At 44.3% G+C, this 19,790-nt stretch overlaps 2 protein-coding genes across 3 annotated transcripts; one reads left to right on the top strand and one right to left on the bottom strand.

Moving 5' to 3' along the window:
- Positions 1-375: 375 nt before the first annotated feature.
- On the bottom strand, positions 376-13,561 carry EMC8 (ER membrane protein complex subunit 8). Its single transcript, XM_066637306.1, has 5 exons — positions 13,168-13,561; positions 6,095-6,171; positions 4,578-4,647; positions 2,900-2,994; positions 376-2,464 (listed from the first exon to the last, which is right to left on the bottom strand). The coding sequence occupies exons 1-5, from the start codon at positions 13,381-13,383 to the stop codon at positions 2,305-2,307; spliced, it is 618 nt and encodes a 205-aa protein (XP_066493403.1). The 5' UTR covers positions 13,384-13,561; the 3' UTR covers positions 376-2,304.
- A 554-nt stretch (positions 13,562-14,115) lies between these two features.
- On the top strand, positions 14,116-18,750 carry COX4I1 (cytochrome c oxidase subunit 4I1). 2 transcript variants are annotated; one of them, XM_066637312.1, is made up of 5 exons: positions 14,116-14,222; positions 15,109-15,188; positions 16,410-16,574; positions 16,754-16,885; positions 18,473-18,750. In XM_066637312.1, the coding sequence occupies exons 2-5, from the start codon at positions 15,110-15,112 to the stop codon at positions 18,607-18,609; spliced, it is 513 nt and encodes a 170-aa protein (XP_066493409.1). In that variant the 5' UTR covers positions 14,116-14,222; position 15,109; the 3' UTR covers positions 18,610-18,750. The 2 variants fall into 2 exon arrangements, with proteins under 2 accessions (XP_066493409.1, XP_066493408.1); XM_066637311.1 differs by having other exon boundaries at positions 14,119-14,226.
- The last annotated feature ends 1,040 nt before the right edge of the window (positions 18,751-19,790 follow it).

Consider the following 19,790-nt stretch of genomic DNA (forward strand, 5'->3'; position numbering starts at 1 on the left):
CCTTCACCTTTCAAAAGAGTAGGGGTGTGGGTGTGTATGAGGAAATTAAATGTGCACTGGACCCGCCACAGGCATTATCCAACGGAGCCCCTACCACAGCCAATTTTCCATCTATTTCAACTGAAACATATTCCCAGTTTACAGAATCTGTTTTTCAGAGCTACATCGGAGGGAAGGGTTATAAGTACATCTGTAATACACATTAAGGACATTAACTAGCCCCAAAATGACATCTGCCTTTCCTATTAAGAATATAAAACAATGTATAAGCAAGGCCTTCAGAAGTATAAACTCCAGTCTGTGCGTGGCAATCAGATGTTCAAATCAGCTCTAGTTAACAGCAGTCAGAATCACAACTCATCTTACAAAGTGAGGCTCATTTCATCAATTTATTTCCAAGGTGACGGCACTGGGAAAGCAGGAAAGAGCAAGTGGTCCGCTGAATGTTTTCTATCCAACAGAAAACCTCAAACCATTACTGTTAAATATGCAGAGCGTGTTATAAATAAATGTTATGCTAATACAGGGTCCATAGGAATAGAAAAGACAAAACAAAGATGAACAAAACAACAAGAGCAAGGAAGGTGCAGTTCACCTTCTCCATCAAGAGGTAATCTTTTGTTTTTAAACAAAACCAAAAGCAACACACAAGCAGTACCTAAAGTTTGTAGACTCCTTTGCACAACAAAACATTTACATTACAAGCGTATCTGCATGGACAAAATTGGTTCAGTGCTATGTGTAACTATACAAATCTGTTTCTTTTAGATTGCAAGTGACAATTGTTCAGTTGCTCTAGTGCAAACAGAAGGCACTTCCATACCATCCACAACATGCTGCATGCTATGCTGGTCTGCAGTTCTCCAACCTTTACAACTTTTCAGAAGACTACAGAAGGAAGGAGGAGACAGGAACTCCCCATCCTACCTAATGAACTCTGCTCCATCAGCAGAATAGAATTTAGGATGCAAGCTGTAGGGCATTTACAACCAGGAGAGCTTTCCATGAAAAACCAACACCTGCAACTGGAGCAGTACCCTTCATTTTCAGTATTTTCGGGAACCTTTGGAAAGTTCTGCAATTCATAAATGAAAAGGTCTTATATGACTGCATTCAGACATAGCAGTAAACCATCATTTGTCATGATGATCACAGGCAGGCATGGACTTAGGCTTGCTGGCTCCTTTTCCATGTGCACAGATAGGCAAATCAGAATTTAGTTTTACAGAACCCAAAACATCATGGTTTGCCTGTAAACCAGAATCCCAACTCAGTCTGATCCTGGTTTGTGCAACTCAGTTTGCTGGCTAAGAATTGGGATGAAATGGTCAACAATAGTTTGCTACAAACCAATAGCAGCTTTCAGTCTCTCCCCCTCACATGCAGAGAAGGGAAACTATTTCTTTTTATAACTACACTCAAATGCAGCCAGTAACTCCAACATGCTTCAGGAATTAAAATACATGGTTGTAACCTTTTACTATATGGGTGTGCACTTGTGCAATCATGGAAGAAGTTACAAGACATTTCTAACCTCAGGGTTATGAGAAGCACTAAAAAAAATAAAGAAGAAGTGAACTCTGTAACTGATTTTCAGCTTTGGCTTTGTTGACTACTCCCTGACAATTCAAATTCACAGAGTGGATGAACCAGTCAGGGAGAAGGTTGGTGCACAACTTTTAAGTCTGATGAACAACACAAAAAAATATGGTGTTCTCTGAACAGCTGGGAAACTTGGCAGCATCTGGGGATGTATTGCTCGACAAGCTGTTCTTTTCTTCTTGTGCAGCATGTCACACCAACAAGGATAGTGGCATAGAACCTCCAGCAGTCAGGATTTAGAACGACAGCTCTTGAGCAGGTCACGTATTTTCACTTCTAGTTTAAATTTTTTAAAAATAAACTTGTGATTACTCTCTGAAACATATTTGATAAATCTTTTTAAAAATTACTCTAAAGGTTATAAAATGTTAGTCAAAACTTTTTAATATGAATAGTTTTTGGACAAGCAGGTCTAGTTCCTGGTCAGAGGGCTACAACAACAGATTACAATGAGGAGGAGGAGCGGGGGGGGGGGGAATAGTCAAGGGAGGAGATGGCAAACTACAGCTAACATCCCAAGGATTTTCATTAAAAAGGTTTGACTGCATATAAACACATCCTTTTCCAAGTAATGTGTCTACCCCATTGGCTTTCCATCAGGAAGGAAGCATTAGTACTCTATTTACATTCAGAAGTTATTCCCCCCCTTTCTTTTCTTCAGTATGGCACAGACGCCAATAAGTCAAGTCAGGGGAAGGCTTCTTAGCAGAGGTGTAGGACCGCTTTGTTAATCTCTGGGTTTGTCCAATCGTTGCGGATGTCATCCAAGTGATTATCAAAATCTACTAGCGTTTCATAGGATCGGCTGTCCAAAAGTGAGGCAGAGATTCTTTGGGCTTCTGACCAGTCTTCACAGTAGTCACTAAAGAGGTGGAAAAGACAGAAGAGTTGAACAGCCCTCAGGAGGAACCAACCAACCACCAAGTCCCTTTGAGCAAGGAAAAACAGAAAGCTATATGCATAAAACTACTACGGCATGTTTAGGTTCAGCTGGATTACACACTGAAACCAGTTTTAACCAGGGCACATGGCCCTGAAAACTCCACTAGACAACCCTTTCCTGAATCACAGTTCCCACCGTAGTTTTCCACTTGAGGAAAGGCATTTTTTTAAAGGAAGCCTTTAAAAAGGAAGCCTCTGCTGTGCCAACAGGACTTAAACATTATTCCTTCTTGTTAGAAAAATAGTTAAGAGGATAGAAAATTGTCCGATTCTGAGCTGGAATTGTTACTGCTGGAGAGTTAACAAGATGCTGCTTAACTGCCTAGGTGTGAAGGCCCATTCCAAGAATACTCACAAGTGTGGGTCTTTGCACTTCCATTTATTTTCATGATGCTCAAATACATAAACTGTGGGTTCTATGCACTCCATTGTAAATTTTGTATTATCCACCTAGCAGAGAACAAAGAGACAGGTTTTCTTTATACTAATATTGCAGAAAACACACACACACAGGACGCTCAAATGGCAGAATAATTTCAACAAAGCTGCTCTTCCATTGACCATCCCTGATAGGTGATGTGCCTGTTCTCACAAGGGATATGCTGGCAGTATGCTTTTGAAAGTGCTCTCCCCTGAACACAACAATGAAATAATCCCATGGTACATGGGTTAACTTCTGTTTCCAGTTCAGTGCAAATTAGCTGAAGAGGATCACATGAATCTAGCTCAGTTGGAAATTCTGAGAACTAAGAACAAATTCTAGTGCAGAATTCTTTTAAGAGCAGAAACCTTCAAGTTTTCCACCCCTAATAATAATAATAATAATAATAATAATAATAATAATAATACAGGTATTTATATACCACCTTTCTTGATCGTCAGATTTCTCCTCAGACTTAAATTCAAGGCAGTTTACATAGGCAGGCTATACTAAATCCCAATAGGGATTTTTACAACTGAAGAAGGTTCTGTCTTTCAAGAACCACAACATTTCAGATGGATCTTTTTATGATCTGGTATCACATTCTGGCCCCCATTTTCCCCCCACACAGGCTGACAGCGGCCAAAGAGCAGGTGGAATAACTCGGCATAACTCGTCTAGGCTTGTCAGCTGCTTCAAGGTCTCGCTGTTCAGGTGCCGGTGGCCTTGAACTGGCAACCTTTGGATGTTATCTTCAGGCAAATGGAGGCTCTACCCTCTAGATCAGAACTTCTGCCCCTAGACACCTTTTCACATCTGCTGAGGAGGTCACAAAGGTCAACCATGGAAATGCAGTTCAGGTTGAGCCTGTTTATCTGCCAATTATACATCCGCAGATCTGGCTCAACACGCATTAAGCCAGACTCAGCTCCATCTGAGCCCTCCAAAGGGGACCAGAGCTGCCATCCGGTCCCCACTGGAGGGCTTTCTGAAGTCCAGAGAGGCCACACATGTCCGACTGCTGCCTCTGCAGGCTTCAGAATGTCCTGTAGTGGAGAAAAAGCACCACTTTCTGATTCCTTTAACCAGAATTGGTTTTCTTTTGCCACTATGGTTCATTTTGAAGCCTGCAGAAGGAGCGGGCAGATGCACACTGCCTCTCCTGGCTTCAGAAAGCCTTCCAGATGGGACCAGAGGATAGCTCTGGTTCCCTTCAGAGGGGTTAATGGGGTGAAGACCACAGATCTGAGTATCCGTGAAATTTGGTATCAGTAGGGGGTCTGAGAACAGATCCCCTACAGATACCAAGGCCCCAGCTGTGCACTGTAGAGGATTTTGGAACATATTTTTAGATTGTGAGCCTTTTGGGACAGGGAACTGGCTCATCCCTTCCTTTGTGAACTGCCCTAAGAGCTCTTTGCTTAATCCATTTCTGCCCAGCCCCAAGGTGTACACATTTGATCCCTGTTGCATATATGTAACGTTGTAACTGCTTATAAGCAGTTTATAAACACATTGAATAAATGAATATTCTAGACCAGGCTTGTAGGATCTACATTCATTTTTTTTACTACACAGAAACACAACAGTAAAGTCAAAGAAATGTAGGTACCATAATGAGTGCTGGATCATTAAACCCTTCCGCGATTCTGGAAGCCACCTTTTCGGCAACCTGGTTTGGACTACAATAGAAAGATAAGTCAATGATGTGAGTCTACTGTACTTTACCCCCAATCAAAATGAAATAAGAAGGCACAATCCATTATCGGGGGTGGGAGTCAAATAGGTACAAATCAATCTACTGTCAGCTTAAAACTTTTTTTCATTTTTTCCTCTTTAAGGGGGAAAAACACACATTTAATTTATAGTCTAGACTCTAGGCAGGTTCTTAGATGCAACTATAAACTAAACAGGTTTTAATTACAAGGGTCTAACATAGCCATTTTCAATCTTTTTCAGCTCGTGGCACACTGACAAGGCACTAAAATTGTCAAAGCACACTACCAGTTTTTTACTTACATTAAATTACTACATTACAGTTAATCTTGAATTAATAAAATTAATACAATTAAATCATTACATGACAAAAAAAATTGACAAGAAGCATGGAGAGGAAACTATATGTGGTTTCTGAAAAGGATAAAAATCCTATGTTCAAATTCTTATCAAAAATGCCAGAAAGTGTAGGCAAAGACAGGGCAGGTTGATCACAGAGTGGAGAATGTGGGTGAGGAGCAGTGAGGAGACATGATTGAAACAAGTGCAGGATTAAACTGCGGGTGGGGGGGGAGAGAGAGAGAATGTGAGGCAGTGTTTCTGTATCTTTGGAAGGTACTGACAAGTGAGGGGAGGGACAGTAAGAGAGTTGCTAACTGTGATTGTGAGATTTGGGGGGGGAATATTCCTGGGGAAGGGGGTGGTGTGGGGGAGAAGAGGAGAGAGAAGTGCCAATTGCCTGCTTGTGTATTTGTGAAAAAAGAATGCAACCAAAAGCCCAATCCTATGCATGCCTGCTCAGAAGTAAGCCCCAATATAGTCAATGGGGCTTACTCCCAGGTAAGTGTGAATGGGTAGCATCCCCAGAGCCCAATCCTATGCATGCCTGCTCAGAAGTAAGCCCCATTATAGTCAATGGGCTTACTTCCAAGTGAGTGTGGATGGGATAGCACCCCCAGAGCCCAATCCTATGCATGCCTGCTCAGAAGAAAGCCCCATTATAGTCAATGGGGCTTACTCCCAGGTAAGTGTGGATAGGATTACAGCCTCAGCCTTACAAGGCAGTTTTTACCATCTTTCTGAAGGCTAAAAGAGAAGGGGTCAATCAGATTTCCTGCGCAAGGGAGTTACAAAATTTAGGTACCACCACTGGGAAGGCTCTGTCTTGCATTCCCACCAATCTAGCCTCAAATGGAAGTAGGATGCAGTCTTTTCTAAAAATCTCAGTGGGAAGACAGGATCATGTGAGTGAAAATGATATTTAAGATTCCCCAGACCCAAACCATTTAAGCTTTAAAAGTAATAATCAACATTCTGAATGGGGCTTGTACACAAACCAGGAATCAATGAAGACTGAATAATTATGCCCATCTGCGAATGGATTCCACAGGCAAGACAGTTGCAGCAACACACCTGGCATCCTTCACACGTTCATTAGCTTGATAGTATCCGGCTATTATGTAGCTGTTCTCTTTGCACCATGAATCAACCTATAATAGGACATCATAAAACAATTCTTAGCATTCCAAAGCCATCACAACAGTGGCTCCAATTACACAAGCTCTTGCAAGAACAAGGACCAGACACTTTAATTCAGATGACCACTTGATGCCCATTGCTCAAGGCCAATGGCTCACTGTGGACAAATTACTCTCCCTTCAATCACTGCTGCCAGAACCTAGTGAAAAAACTATGCAGGATGAGGGCAGGAAAAGAGAATGAAAACTGTAGCAGCCAAAACAATGACAAATTTCAGCAAAAGCTTTCATAGACCAGATAATAACAGTTTCCATTTGTCAGGTTATCTGGTGATAACTGCACTCCTCATACTTTGTTATTGTAAATCATTTATTCAGAACCTTGACTGAATTTGCATTAATGTACAATCTTGGCTTGTTAACTATATATAAATGGAGCCTCCATATCTGCAGATTGTGTATGCACGGATCTGTCTCAACACAGGTACCCTAGGCCCGCATTGAGTCAGTCTTGGCCCCATCTGAGCCCTCCGAATGCAACCAGAGCGGTGATCTGCAGTAGACGCCCTGCAATCTGGTCTATTATTTAGTCTATTATCTGGCTTCAGAATGGCTATTTTGGCCAAAAAACACTTCCAGTTTCCTGAGGAAAACTGAAAGTGACATTTTAATGCCATATTAGGCTTCCCCAGGCCTCAGAATGGCATATATGGCATAAAAACGTCACTTCTTGTTTCCCTCGAAAAACAAGTGTTTTTTTTGTTTTGCCAAAATGGTTATTCTGAGGCAACAGGTGGATGTGCACTGCCTCTGTGGGCTTCAGAAACTCCTCTGGAGGCAACCGGAGCACAGCTCTTGTCCCCTTCAGAGGGCTTACGAGGCCAAAATTTGCGGATTTGATTATCGGCGATTTTCAGTATTGGAGGGGGGGAACTGATCCCTTGCCAATACCAAGACCCCACCAGTACTCTTATTCCCTTTTTACAGACACATTAACTGTGGAGGGGAAAAATTTGCTGAAGGCCATGTGATGCCTGCAAAAGAAGTGAACTCAAGAGTTCTTAGACACAAGCCCTTCTTGCTAACTTCTGGACCACAATGCTTGTATGAAATGCTATAATCTGAGAACTGGCACAGAGGATACAGGAAATCCACCTATGCTGCAGACTAACTACATACATCCTTGTGCAAGTCATTCTTGCACAGCACAATCCTAGTTACTCCCTCCGATGGTGCAATAATCCCTGCGCTGGCGCTAGGTGTCACAAACATGGCTGTGTGAGTAAGCAGCACAGGTTGAGAGGCATGTGCCACCTGTTGACATCTTATCCAGAATGGCTGCTGGCAGAAATGAAACACTGGAAGGACAGTGGGAAGGTGGAAAGGGAGGGGCGTTACTGGGCGGGCGAGGATCAGGCCCGAGGTGCGCAGAATTGACTGTACAGATTTTTGCCATATCTTGTCATCCCTCCTGATCCAAATGCCTTATAAAGGACTGCTTGGACTTAAACCAGCTAAATAGCTGGAACAGAGCTGAGCAGCACCACTGAGTAGGCTGGGGCACTCAGGGAAAGCCAGAGAAAGGAGTTCAAAGAGGAGACAAGAGGAGTGCATGAGAAAGACGATGACCTTTCTTTTTTGGCCATTTCACATGGAGCAGATCCAGTGGGCAAAGTTGGCATATTGAGAGGAAAGGAGACGCTGACAGATGGCAGGGGTGAGAGCACAGAAGGGATCCCTTATGCTCTGGCCCCATCCTCCTAACTGTGGATTGGAGAGATTATGGCAGCAGCAGATGGACCTTAAAGAGAAAAGGGGCAAGGCAATTGGTCACTAGCCTCACTCAAATTCTCCACACCTAAAATGGGTGACAACTCAGGCTATGGGCTGAAAGGAAGCCCAACATCTCAAGACAACCAGCTAAACACAGGGTGCAGATTTCTGAATTTTTCTTATTGCACTAGTCACTTTAATTAGTGAAGGTATTTGCATAAAACTCATATCATTTTATCCTAATGTATCATCTTAATCCACCACAAAGCTTTGTTAAAATGCCTAGTGAGAATTAAAGGGACAAATTCAGATTAGGTGCTGGGGGCATGATTGATTTAAAATAATTTATTTTATCCCAAGCCCAGATTTTGGCCCTGTTTCAAATTGTACCGTATCCCAACATATTTGTTACTCGCAATAAGAGTACCAGATTAAGATAATCCAGTACTTTAGAAAGGTGAAAAACACAGCTAGCAATTGTATTTTTTGGCTCTCAACTACTATCAAAAAAAAAAAAAAAAAAGGAATTAATGTGGATTCCAGAACATTTTGCATGTTGAACTGCAACTCCCTACAAAACACATCAATCTCATGGTTAGCAGAATAATTACAAGCCTGAATTAAACTGTCTGAAAGCAGAATAAAGCTACAAATAATCCCTTCTAAAAGGAATGACATGGATTTATATGTTTCATTAAATTGTCATTTTCTGGCATGGTTGCATTTAAAGAACCCACTGCAATCACAACCTCATTTTAAGGGGTTTATGGATGCTATTTTAATTGCCAGCTAGTTGGGATCTTGTAACTAAAAACTAAATGCCTGGATAAAACTGTCTGGTTCACAGTAAACATTAAAAAGAATGTTTGGAACTCTCCTTTAGCTACTCTGTTGCAAGATCAGCTCCTACTCAACAAGAACAGAGAAGGGGAAAAATTCACAACTGACCTGGCTTGCCAGCATCTTTTTTGTTACATTTCCTCTGGCTATAAGGTCAGTTTGGTTTCTATCACAACTAGCTGAGGCTAATTAACTAACAGCCCAATCCTATCCCTCACCATTGATGACACACTGATGGAGCACATGCTGCATCCAATGAATGAAAGGGGACAGTGCAATCAGAAGGCCTGCTAAAGGTAGGTAAAGAATATTTACTTACCTCTAGGTAAGTCTCCTGGCCATTTCTGGTCTTCTCAGACCCATGCCAGCTACATAACCGGAATAAGTTCAAAGAGAGAAAGGTGGCAAGGTGGGCTGAAAAGTGAGGTATAGGAACTGGTGTACACCTTTGCCACCAAGGTCCACCCCCTCCAGCCCATGCCTCATCTCCCACTCTTGCTGCTCCCCAAACACCTCCCCCTCCCCACTGCCAACTTAGCAAGACTGGCCTCCAGCGCATGCACCACACCTCTACCCATTTGCGGCAGTGGCCCAGAAACACATGATGCAAGTTTCAGCAGTGCAAGGCTGAGACAGGTTAGGGTCATAAGTCTGTCTAACCCCTTCTGCACTCCATCTTAAGACAACTACAGACGCAGAGGCTTTAGCATTATGTTCATCATTTTCTCTATCCAGCTTACATCTGAAGATTTTGAGGACAACTTGCTCATGACTCTGAGACAGTTTAGCTGGTCCTAGTAAACAGATTACTCCACTGTGGCTTTTGGATTTTTCTGATGGACCATCATGGCTACCTAGGATTTCTGAACAGTCCGACAGTAAACCACTGAGAATTCACTCAGAAACTGCCAAGGTTGTCTTGGAGGAAAAGTTGAACATGAAAACAAATCAATTGCCTGAGTTGTAAGGAATTATGTGAAGAAGTACATTTCTTATAATGTACTATGACCAGGTTCTTTATTTTTGTTACACGTATTTGTCTACTCCACCTTCATTTCCTTTCCCTTCGCAGGTAGTCTCCATGAAGAGATATTTAGATTGACTTGCCCTCCTATTCTTTACAAAGCATGATGCACATGGACGGTGCTATATAAGCAGTAAGTATCTTGCAATAAGGACTTGTGTGACCTTTAGGTTCCAAATTCTACGGTGGCTCCTGGGATTGTATTAACACCATGACTCTGACTTCTAGAACTTGAAGTGATCTTGCATCTTGGAATTCAGCGGAAGACCCCAAAGACCATTTCTTGAACACGATTAAGATCTCAGTGGCAGTTTGTATTTTCCATTTCTTCTCAACATTTCATTCATCCACTAGCTGTGGAATCTTCACCTTCCAGGGTACAAGCATTATTATGTGAGAGTTCAGGCTGGACAAATAACCAGGACTGTTGGACAGAGTCAAAGATTAATTTCATTTTCCTGTATTTCCACTGTCCACTTGCAAACAAGCTGTCAAGATGATTGCCACTTAGAATGTCGCAGGGCGGCTTAATAAAATATGTTCCATATATACAGGGAAGCGCTTTGGCCTATCAGCCCATCTTGCACTATCCTTGATTAAGTCTTTCAAAGTTGCCACAGATTCTGATTTGCAAGCCAGATTGATTTACTAACTTTCCAGCACCAATGCAGCTGCAATGCAGACCCAAGGTAAGGGAGCAAATATTACCTTGAGGAGGCCTTCGTGACTCACCCCCCACACTGCAGGATGTGGTGCATGCCCCATTGGCACAGCTGCACCAGCACTGGAAAGCTAGATATGATTGGGCCCTAAATTATTCACATTTAGCCATTTGAGAGCCAGGATGGTAAGTGTTTTGGGAGTTGGACTTAGACCTGGAACAGACAGGTTCGAATCTGTGTTCAGCCATGTAGCTTTTTGGTGACATTGGGCCAGTCTATCTCTCAGCCTCACCTCCTTAAAGGGTTGTTGTGAGGACAAAAGGAGGGGAGGAACCACGAACACCCTGAGTACCTTGGCTAAACAAATGTGGCAAGTAGAGCTTTTTCAGTTCCCTGCAGTTCAAAATCTGCACAGGTAAAATTTCTTCTGCAACCCACTGGTAAAAAGTTAGAACAGTCCTCCTGTGAATTCTTAATGGCACAAAAGGTTGCCCTAACTGAAAACTGCTGAACCACCTCCTTTCCTTAGCCATTACTTAACACAGCAACAATCATATCTACAGCCTCTAGAATGGCTCTCCTCCTGCCCTCCCCCTTTTGCATTAAGGCTTAGACAGGTCAAAATGTTTCTGAGGCATGTCAAAATTCATTGTCTGAAGATAGATTTTTTACTAGACACCTGTCAATTTTGCATGGAGGCTGCTAAAAGAATAGAAGTCACATGAATTAAAAACTTAAGCGCTCTCCTGGATCAGATCAAATGCCTGTCTCTAGTATTCTGCATCTAATAGAAACTTGCCACAAGTCTCTGAGAAACTCATATGTAGAGCCCCAAGAAAACTACTTTCACTGTTGCTTGTGCTTTGCAAACATCTTATATTTTTAGAGGTATACTCCCTTTGAACGAGATTTTATTTAACTGACATCACTAATAGCTATCAACAGACCTATTTGCCATACATTTTTCTAAACTTTTATTAGGGCCCATCTAGTCCAGCACTCTGTTTCCAACAATGATCAGTCAAACATCACCAAGAAACTCACAAGCATAGCATAACCTTTCCCTGCTCTTTGCTCCTCATTACCTGGTACTCAAGCTGCCTCTAAAGATGACAGCCCTATATGCATTTCCCATGAATTTCTCAAGTCTTTATAAAGTCATAATCCAGTTATCTTGTTTCCTACTGCAATCAGCAGATAGCCCCAAAACCCCCCCCCTTTTCAGAAAGATTGCAGATGAGATTCAAGAGCAAAGGCCACCTGCCTACCATTTGATCCCTAGAATACAAAAATATACCACTTCTGAACCCAGAACCTCACTGTGGTTAACAGTAGCAACCAAGCCCTAGTGCAGTGTTCTTCAACCTTGGGCCACTCCTTAACTTAGGGATTTTCAATCTTTTTCATTTTATGGCATACTGAAGTTATGTACTAAAACAGGGGTGCCCAAACTCCAGCCCGGGGGCCACTTGTAGCCCTTGGGGACTCCCAAAATGAGCCTCTGGCCCTCCGAGCCCGTACTGGCCTGACGCAACTGCTCTCAGTGTGAGGACGACTGTTTGACCTCTCACCTGAGCTGTGGGATGAGGGCTCCCTCCACTACTTGCTGTTACATGTCTGTAATGCAGCAGTGGCAGTGAAGGAAAAGCTGGCCTTGAGCTACTGCAAAACCTTCATTCATTTATATAAGTTCCATTTCCAATATATTCATTTATGTAAATTTATTTCATAAATTTATTATGTAAATTTATTCAAATTTTAAATATAAATCAATTCTTTTTTTTCCCCAGCCCTTGGCACCATGTCAGAGAGATGATGTGGCCCTCCTGCCAAAAAGTTTGGACACCCCTGTACTAAAAGGTACTAAAATTGTCAAGTCACATCATCAGCTTTTTGACAACTGACAAGGCACAGCATACTGTCAGTAGGAGGCTCAATGACTCTAAGAAATGACCCTGCCCCAAACACCTGCTTGTGGCACACCTGCAGACCATTAATGGCATAGTGGTTGAAAATGGCTGCTTCAGCTGAACAACATATCATGGGCTTTGTGTGCGCGCGCGCCTTGGTGGAAGAATGTAGGCACACACGCCTTGGGGTAGGTGAGTGAGTTTTCATGTGTGTGTTGGAGAAAGAGTGTGCATCAAGGGGGAGATTGTGCACTTGCATGTGTGTGTGTTGGGGGAGATAATTTACGTCTGTGTGTGTCATGGGGGAGTGTGTGTGCGACGGAGTGTGTGTACAACGGAGTGTGTGTGTGAGTGACAGGGAGATTTGTGCGCATGTGTGTCATGGGGAACAGAGTGTGTGTGTTGAGGGGAGAATGTGTGTGGGTACTAAGGAGATAATTTATGTGTGTGCGATAAGGAGATAAATATGTGCGTGGGTGGCAGGAGGAGAATTTGTGTGTGTGTGTGTTGTGGGGAGAGTATGTGTCTGTAACAGAGAGGTGTATGTGCGCATGTGTGTGTGACAAGGGGAGAATTTGTGTGCGTGTGTGTCATGGGGAGAGAGAGTGTGTGTGTGAGTGACAATTTGTGTGCGTGCGTGTTGTGGGGGGACAGTGCGAGTGTCAGGGGGAGGCGGTGTGTGTGCGATGGGGAGAGCGTGACAATTTGTGCGCGTGCGTATGGGGGGGAATAGTGTGCGCGTTGGGGGGGAACGAGCCGCGCAGGCCGCCCAGAGCTGGAGGCGGCGGGACCCACTCACCAGCGAGAGCGCGACCTCCAGCATAGGCGCTAGGGCAAGCGTGCCGTGGAAGAGCGGGACGCAGTCCACGAGGAGCGTGTGGGCGGGCGGGGCATCGCGGCGGTGGTGCTGGGGCGGGGGCTGCTTCTCGGCCACCAGCAGTCCGTTGACGGCGCAGTGTGGGTACTTGGCGCCGTGCAGCACCATCTTGCAGTAGGCCTGCGTGCTCAGCCTCATCGCGCCTCGCCAGCTTCTCAGCCGCCCGGCCTTTCGCGCCCCCGTTTCCGCGGCCTGCCGTCAAGCAGCGGAAACGTCGCAAAGCGAGAGGAAGCCGTTCTCGCCTAACAACGGGAGAAGCACCTCTGTTCTAGGCCACGCTTTTCTATGATTCTGTCTTGTCGCCCCATTTCCCGGTTTTTCAGCCTCTAGTGGGAGTCTCCTCACGGAGTCACTCTAGGCTTCAGCTCTATGGCCTGATATGTCACGCCCACCGACCCAAGTGCGGTCTTGGGCCTTGCAAGGAACCGGCCACGCCCACCTGAGGACTGAGCTCCATTGGCTAATAGGCGACACTCTAAGTCGACATGCACAGGACTGGGCTCTATGGGAGGGGCTTAGAGACCAAGCCTTTGCATGTCTACTCAGAAGTAAGCCCATTATAGTCAATGGGGCTTACTCTCAGGTAAGTGTGCATAGAGTTTCAGCCTCAGAGCCCAATCCTAGGCATGTCAACTCAGAAGTAAGCTCCATTATAGTCAATAGGGCTTACTCCCAGGTAAGGGTGGACAGGATTGCAGGTGCTAACCCTGCAGTGCCCCTTGTTCCCCGGGGTCAGCCTCTCTCGTCGGTGCTCAGAGAAGTGGGAAGACAAGAAATCCTTGAGAAAACCCGGAAGCACCCCATAGAGTCTCATGTCACTCTGGACTTTACTAGCTCTATGCGCGCTTCCGCCTGGCGTGGCTCTTGCTCGCCGGGCAGTTGCGCGGCCTCTCCCGTCGTGCCTTGCGCTTCCGCTTTCTCTCCTTGCCTGCTCCTGCCCTCCGTCGCTAGGCTTAGAGGACACGAGCGGTGACGGGGTAGGTGAGGGAGCCTCCCGTTGCCTAGGAGACGGGAGGGCGAGTGGGAGCATCCCGTGGTTGCCTAGGAGACGGGAGAGCTCGGAGCATCCCTTGGTGGAGGGAGGGAGGCTGTGCAGCTCAGTGGGTGGCCCTGGTCAGTACCTGGTGGCATTTCCAGGTAGGGCTGGGAAAGGCCCTCCTGTGCCTGCAGCCTTGGGGGGCTCTGCCCCAGACTCGCCTTTCTCATACTCATGTCCTGTTTCAGTGTTTCTCAATAGATGGGTCGCGAGCCACTTTGGGGTGGGTCGCATCGCACCGAGCTCAGCTGCTACTGAAAACACACAGCTGAGAATATAGGTTGCAGAGAGGCTGGGCAGGATGGCTTCCCAGTGGGAGAGAGGCACAGTGCTTTGCCCTGTCTAGGTGGGAAGATGGGATGAGTGGGTGAACCTCACACAAAGTCTAAAGCAGTGTTTCTCAAGCTGTGGATCTAGACCCACTGGGTGGGTCATGAACCAATTTCAGGTGGTTTGTGTAGCACCGAGCTCAGTCGCCACTGAGAACACAGAGCTGAAAATGCGGCATGCAGAGCTGCAGGGCAGGGCAAGTTTCTGGTGGGAGAGAGGGTGGTGCTTTGCCCTGCATAGGTGGGAAGATGGAATGAGTAGGTGAACCTCACTCAAAGTCTAAGGCAATGTTTGAGAAAAGGTGAATCTGCCTCCCTCTCTGTGTGGGGGAACCCTCCTGCATGAAGAGAGGTAGGCAGATTAGAATAGCTCTCATTGTTTTGGTTGTAGAGTGGTGACTTTTGAGCAGGGAACAGCAGTTGCAACTTAAATGAAGGTCTGGATTGGATGGATTTATGAGAAATTCTGATGTATAACAGTTGACCTTTTCTTTTCAGGATGTTGGCTTCTAGGGCATTTAGCCTTCTTGGCAAACGGGCCATTTCCACTTCAGTCTGTGTGAGAGCGCATGAGCATGGTAAGCTGGCAGCATAATTCTCTTGTATGTACGGGTAGGAGGTCTGGTCTAGAGGGTAGAGCTTTCATCTGCCTGAAGATAACATCCACAAGGTCGCCAGTTCGAGGCCACTGGCACCGTGTGACCTTAAAGCAGCTGACAAGCTGAAGCCGAGCAATTCCATCTGCTCTGAGCGTGGGAGGATGGAGGCCAGAATGTGAAGCCAGATCAGAATGAAACACCTGAATGTAGTGGTTCTTGAAAGAAAGAACCTTCTTTCAATTGTAAAAATCCCTATTTAATAAGGGATTTAAGTTAAGTCTGCATATGTAAACCGCCTTGAATAAAGTCTTGAATAAAGACCAAGAAAGGCGGTATATAAATACCTGTTGTTGTTGTTGTATGTTGTATCTTACAGATGCTTTAAGATATGCAGTATCCTTATAAGATATACAGTTTGTATCGCATGCAAATATAAATTATTTTTATCTCTTATCTAGAACATTTTGGCATATAAAGTGTGTTACAATTTTCCTGTTCTAGTATCTCTATGAAACTTTATTTTTTTACTTTTAAAAAGTTCTTGGGCTTCTTTTCAGCCAAGACTTTGAAATGGATCTACAGATTTGTATTAAAAAACAGCATTTATTAGTAATGTAAGATAGGGTCAAATAAAAAACCACAACAATTTGAAAGCAACATTAAAACAGCAATACAACTTCAATAAGACAGCAAGCAGCCTTGCAGAGTTAAAAAAAATGTATCTACTAAAAGCCTGGGAAAATGGAAGTGGTGCTGAAAAGATGAGTTGGGGTTAGCTGAGTGTTCCTGGGGTCAGCAGTCCTTAAGCAGGGAAATAATGGAATAAGCTTTTGTCCAGGGTGGAATTATGCCCTGGTGATAGGTAGTGACTTTCCCTTGTGTTTCCAAGGAATTGCACAGCTGAATACAGATTTGCATCTGTATCTCTTAGTCTTAATTCAGCTCTCTGAATTGGTCTGCTGCTTTCCAATTCAGCAGTGTTTTTCCCCTGTGCTACTTTCTGTTTTCTTTTTATGAAAGGAATGGGCTTGAAGTAAGAAGACTGGCTCTTCTGGCAGTATGGACTTTCCTTTCACTAGTAATAATTCAGGAAGAAACGTCTGGGCAGAAATGCAGCTTTGATGCCTTTATTTTGTTGTTAACACTATCAGGAAGTTTGGAATCTCATTTGTCTGGGTCTCTGTTTTGCATGTCCAACAGGTATTGTGAAAACGGAGGATTTCAGTCTACCAAATTATGTTGACCGTCGGGATGTTCCTTTGCCAGAGATTGCTTATGCAAAAAGTCTGTCTTCTGAGCAAAAAGCCCTGAAGGAAAAAGAGAAGGCATCATGGAGTGCCCTTTCTGTTGATGAGAAGGTTGCTTGTAAGTATGGTTGTGGGGAACAACCAGTGTGGGGAGAAGCAAGAGGGGCAAGACAAGGGGTTTGGGTTGACTAACTTAAATGCACAAACATTTGATGCAGTCAGTTGTTGGGCTCTGAGCAGTTGTATTTCTTGAGTGTCTCAAACTGTTTGAAACAGACAATTGTTTTCTATTTGCAGTGTACCGCATCAAATTCCATGAGACCTATGCTGAAATGAACAAGGGATCTGCTGAATGGAAAACCATTGTTGGTGGGATCCTCTTCTTTGTGGGCTTAACTGGCTTCCTTGTTATTTGGCAGAAGAAGTATAGTAAGTAATTTACAATTAAGGAGACTTTAATTGTTTAAGGCAGCACCTGCAAAGAACCTCCAATGAGAAGTGTGCATCTTAATTCCTAATGATGCATTGCTCCTTGAGTTAAGGAGCATATCTGATGGACAGAATTCATTACTCATGCAGATATGTTTGCACCAGCACATAACTCTATAAATAATGTAGAACCAAGTGACTTGGTAATTGACTGATTCCACTGGAATGTGGTGCTACTTTAGATTGGAATCTGGCCCTGCTCTTCATCTAGTTCTGTGAGAGTCTGGAATTCGAGATGGGGTTTAGGTAGTGGTGGCACCAGGCTTGTGCAGTGTCCCCCCTGTGGAGATCTCCTAGACACCCCTTTTTATGTTTGTTTTTTAAATCTTCTGTGTAGTGATAAAGCTCTGATGGAGGACATCCATAGAGTGTTGCTATCACAGAAGTTTAGCAGAGTATATGGGAACAGGTAGTTTTTAAAGATGCATATCTTCCAAGCCATTGGGAATTTATTAAGGGTAAGAACCATCACTTGAACCCAGAAACAAACAATTCATACTGATCAAAGAGGGCCAAAGTTGCATGCTCTGCCCATTCTATCCCAGCCAGCAGGCTGATGGTAACATAATGGGGTAGGCAATCATTGGATGAGAAGAGTGAAGTCGGGGTGCAGATGCTGCTGTTACAGTGGCATTGATTTCAGTTCCAGTTTCTAAACTTCTAGTGGATTCATAGCTGCCCCGTGTCCTTTATGAACACATACCAGCAAAGGTTTATTTTTCAGTTTTTTTAAAAGGTGAAGAGGCTGAACTTCCTGAAACTGCCTCTGTTGGGACACATGTGAAGCAGATGAATTTACAAAGTTTCACAAAGAAATCAACAAATATTGTTAGCCTAGGTACTAATATGTTAGACCTCCAAATGCTACACCCCCCCCCCCCGTGGGACTCCCACTAATCTGTTGTAACATGAGATGAATCTTATTCATCATAGATGACCGAAGAACTGACTTTTTACTAATGTATAGGAAAATTCCTTTCTGTTATGCTGCAGAATCTCTCAGGCTGCCTTGCAGTAAATTGAGTGTTGACAATCCCTGTTCCCACTTCCCAAGTCTAGGTGAAATGTGTTGGGATTTTCCTTGGTTGTTCTTAAGACAGAGGTGGTTTTCAAATGTACTGGGCTGGTAACATCGGTGAGATGCTCAACTTTTGAGCTGTGTGGAATTTGGTCTATTTCCAGGAATTTAAGCCTGGTAACAGATGTTGGATGACTGTGTGAAGCTTCTTCAATAGAATTGGAACACTGGTCCACCTAGATCAGTGTTGTCTACATTGACTGGCAGTGTTAGCTCTTCAGGGTTTCAGATAGGGCCCTGCCTGCAGATACTACCAGGGATTGCATGTGGCGCAAGGCAGGTTTTCTGCAACTGAGCTATGTCCTCTCATTGAGCTTCTGTCCCCGAAAGGCTCATGCTCTGCACACTTTGGGGGACCCAATCTTATGTTGACAAAAGGGTAGATCTTGGTATTGACTGTTGACCATTTAGAGCTGCCTGAATTACTGTCATATGTCTTTCAATTGCAGTGATAATGCCTATCCCTCATACTTTTTCGGAGGAGTGGGTGGCCATGCAGACCAAAAGGATGCTCGACATGAGAGTGAACCCCATTGAAGGCTTCTCAGCCAAGTGGGACTACGACAAGAACGAATGGAAAAAATAAGTGCTACAGGGATCACCAGTCCTGTCCTGGCTTGAATTTTTGAAACTATTCCATTATCTCCATGTGACCTCATTGCTTCTGTGTATTGGGGCAACAAGCACTCTGAGTGAGGAATCTTAATAAATGTCTGGTTTACTTGAACAGTTTCTTCAGTTTGTCCTAGAATGTTTTCAGTGTGTAGGCTGTAATGGTTAGTGACATTTGCAAAGGTTAAACTCCAGCTCTGCTGTGTTCCTTTAGGCTGATTTGCAGAAATTGCACTTCTGGTGGGAAAACTGGTCCCAAGAGAGTGCATGTCTTGTGTATCTGGCTATTCAAAAATGCAAAATATGCGCAGCAAGATTAAAAGTTGCGGTTTAAAAAGATGTGTTGTGATCATCTTGTTGTTTGGCCTCAATATCTTACTTTTTAAGTTGGTTTTGAAGTAAGTTCTAGTTGCCTGAATTACCAAATTTAATCAGGGGTTCTCAAACTGTCCCCCCGCAACCCACCTGTTATGTGGTGGAGGAGGCCACAACCCACCTCTGGAAGCAACCAGATGTCATCTTCATGAACCTGGAAGTAAATCAGAAGTGACTTTCTGGCTGCTTCTGGAGGCCTGGTGCAGCTTCCAGTTGTGTCTGGGGGGCTCCAATTTGGAGCCAACCAGACATACGGTTGGGTGGGAGGGCCCGAGCCAGGACCCACCAAACATCAGGTTGTGACTCACCAAGTGGGTTTGAGAAGACTTGCATTTAATTGGAAAAATACTGGAGGCCTTTTTTGTGTGCTAACTTGTGTTCCATCAGCAGCTGGGGTTTCCAAGCCATGGCAGCAGAAACTATCTGATAAATGAACTAATGTTAATATTCTGACACACTCCCATGAGGTGGGGCTGGTGCACAGGTCATAAACACAGTGACTCGCACTCTGCTAGCAGTTCAGGACCTGCACGTCAGAAATGCTCCTCTCATTTTGGGTCTTTGGGATGCAGATGGCAACATAGGCAATAGACTTTGCCCAGATCCTCACCAACTTTCCAGTACTGGCATAGCTTTGCCAATGGGGCACGTATTGCATTCCGCAGTTGGGTGGCAGTCACAGAGGCCTCCTCAAAGTAAGGAAATGTTTGTTCCCTTACCTTGGAGCTGCATTGCCCTTAGGTCAGTGCTGGAAAGTGGGTTAGGATTGCGCACTTATTT

This window comes from Tiliqua scincoides, chromosome 9 (assembly GCF_035046505.1).
Source record: "Tiliqua scincoides isolate rTilSci1 chromosome 9, rTilSci1.hap2, whole genome shotgun sequence".
Taxonomy (NCBI): Eukaryota; Metazoa; Chordata; class Lepidosauria; order Squamata; family Scincidae; genus Tiliqua; species Tiliqua scincoides.